Source organism: Microtus ochrogaster, chromosome 15, assembly GCF_000317375.1.
Source record: "Microtus ochrogaster isolate Prairie Vole_2 chromosome 15, MicOch1.0, whole genome shotgun sequence".
Lineage (NCBI taxonomy): Eukaryota > Metazoa > Chordata > Mammalia > Rodentia > Cricetidae > Microtus > Microtus ochrogaster.
The window spans coordinates 7,565,432-7,568,107 of record NC_022017.1 but is presented as its reverse complement, the minus strand read 5'-3'; the positions used below and the strand labels follow the sequence as shown (position 1 = coordinate 7,568,107).

General features: G+C 51.3%; 1 protein-coding gene across 8 annotated transcripts in view; it reads left to right on the top strand.

The window, feature by feature from the left end:
- Pced1b (PC-esterase domain containing 1B) overlaps positions 1-2,251 on the top strand; it is a 145,313-nt gene extending 143,062 nt beyond the window's left edge. For all 8 annotated transcript variants that reach the window (XM_026782470.1, XM_026782469.1, XM_026782467.1 and 5 more), the window contains one exon: positions 622-2,251. In XM_026782470.1, coding sequence (XP_026638271.1) covers positions 680-1,981 — 1,302 coding nt within the window. In that variant the 5' untranslated portion in view covers positions 622-679 and the 3' untranslated portion in view covers positions 1,982-2,251. The remainder of the gene's footprint in view (positions 1-621) is intronic.
- Positions 2,252-2,676: the final 425 nt, after the last annotated feature.

Sequence of the window (2,676 nt, the reverse complement as noted above, 5' to 3'; positions counted from 1 at the left end):
CTTTGGAGCCTGTCCTGGAACTAGCTCTGTAGACCAGGCTGGTCTCGAACTCACAGTGATCCACCTGTCTCTGCCTCCCAAGTGCTCAAGTGCTGGGATTAAAGGCGTGCGCCACCATCGCCCTGCTCTGCCTTATTTTTTGTGAGCAGTTCTCTGACTGAACCTAAATCTTGCTGTTTTGGCTAGACTAGCTGCCGGGAAAGCCTCTGGGGTCTGCTCGTCTGTGCTTGGGATTTAAGCATAGATCCTCTGTTAGTGCCTTTTTTTACCCACTCAACCATCTGCCCGGCCCAGTAGTTGGATTTTTTTTTTTTTAACACATTGAAGATGGTTTGAGCTTCAGGAAACGGTGATTGTTGGAAGTAAACAGGAGGTAGATGGAGAACAAATTGCAGGCCTAACAGACAGATCAAGGAGGGTTTCTGCTCCTTCCCTCTTCCCAACCCCTCCCCCACCCCACACACACTTCAGGCCCAGCCTTCTGGAGCCAGCAATGTGGGTTTTTTGGGGGCACACACCCTCAGGCAGCAGTTCCCCAAACTGTACTTTTCCCTTATCTTTCTTAAGCTTGCTGTTCTGCCTAAGGGTGAGCCCCTCCCAGCGCTCTCTCTTTTGTTCTAGCAATTCCCAGACCCAGCTTGTGCAAAAGAGGGAGCTAAGAGGCGCCGCGCAGGGCATCATGGTTCGCCTGTTGGCCTCAGAAGTTCAGCAGCTTCTCCATAACAAGTATGTGGTCGTCCTTGGGGACTCTGTACATAGGGCGGTGTACAAGGACCTGGTGCTCCTGCTGCAGAAGGATTGCCTGCTCAGTCACAAGCAGCTCAGAACCAAAGGGGAGCTGACATTTGAAAAGGATCAGCTAATGAGGGGAGGCGAGCTGGACACCCTACACAACCGCACTGACTACCGCGAGGTGCGCGAGTTCTGCTCCGACCATCATCTGGTGCGCTTCTACTTCCTCACGCGCGTCTATTCTGAGTACATGGAGAGCGTCCTAGAGGAGCTGCAGTCGGGCACGCATGCCCCAGATGTGATCATTATGAACTCTTGCCTCTGGGACGTCTCCAGGTATGGGCGGAATTCCTTGAGTAGCTACAAGCAGAACCTGGAGAACCTGTTTGGGCGCATGGACCAGGTACTGCCCAAGTCATGCCTGCTTGTGTGGAACACTGCCATGCCTTTGGGTGACAAGATCAAGGCAGCCTTCCTCCCTCAGAAGTGTAAGGGCCAATACCGGATCTCGGTGGCCACCCTGAAAAAAAGAGTGAGCCAGGCCAATTTCTACAGCCATGCCGAAGCAACAAAGCGCTGCTTCGATGTGCTGGACTTAAATTTCCACTTCCGTCAGGCCAAGAAGCATCTGCAAGGAGATGGGGTGCACTGGAATGAGCATGCACACCGCCGGCTCTCCTACCTGCTGCTTGCCCACATGGCTGATGCTTGGGGGGTGGATCTGCCCCACCGAGACCCATGGGAGCCTGGTCCTGTTGTGTGGGAAGGTCCAAGTCAGGTAGAAGAATGGCAGCCCCAGGTCAACAGAGGTCCCCAGGCCTTTGCCTTGTCTCCACCCATGCCTCTTCCCAGGCCACGCCCACTGTTCCCACCCCCTGGCTTACCCTTAAGGCCCCCCCCACCCCTCCTAGCATGTTCCCTACCCCCACCTCAGGCGACACCCCCATTACCACACTATCCACAAGATGCCTATTTTTCCTCAGACCATGTTTTCCAGTCAGATGAATTCTATATTCATTCAGATGACCCCCCACCTACCCACGGAGGATATACCTTTGAGGGTGACTTTAGTTTTTATCCCCAACCACCCGTGCCCAACTTCCGCCCACCCTGTTACCAGCGCCAAGCCCCTGTGGTACATAGGGGTTTCCCAAGGCATCTTGCTCGCGGCCCCTATATGCCCTGGAGAGAGAGGCCCAGGCGACCACAAAGACATGCCCCAGCCTGCCTAGAGTCAAGGCCTCAGTAGTCTGACTTAAACCCCTTTACCTCTGGGTGGGGCTATGTGATATTGACTTTCCCCTTCACTTCTCAGTCTCCACACACTGACCTTGCTACTTAAGCCCAGCTAGTCCCATCTTGGAAGTCTCTGTGCTCACTGTTGTTAGAGACGAGGAATAACACACTGGCCCACTCCTGCTGCCTGAGGAGGTCTCCTCCCTCTGAGTGACCAAGCAAGCATTCTTACTACCTCCCCCCATCGCTATTCTTGTTGCCTTTTTGTAAAAATAAAATTGAAATACAGAAATTGTTTCCAAAAGTGGTTCTGCCTGTTGTGTGTGAGAGCATGTGTGTGTGTTTAATGGCTGCCTCTCCTTGCAGTTAATCCATTAGCTCTTAGAGCAAGGACTGTAGTTTAGACAGCCCTTTAGTAAACTATTCAAAACAGCTTAAAGGAATTCCAAGAGAGTTCCTGTAAATAGATTGGAGTCCTCACAAGGAAGCGGCAGAAATGGAACTTTCGGTGATTCGAATTTCTCAAAAGAATTGATGACTTTTAGGACTAGAAAAACTAAATGCGTTAAAGTTAACATCTACAAATGGGAAAACTGAGTGCAGGAAATGATTTGACTAGCCTTTCCTAGTACTTTATACTTGTTACTGTTTACATTAACATGTGTGTTTGTGTGTGTGTGTGTCTGTATGTGTGAGAGAGAGAGAGGG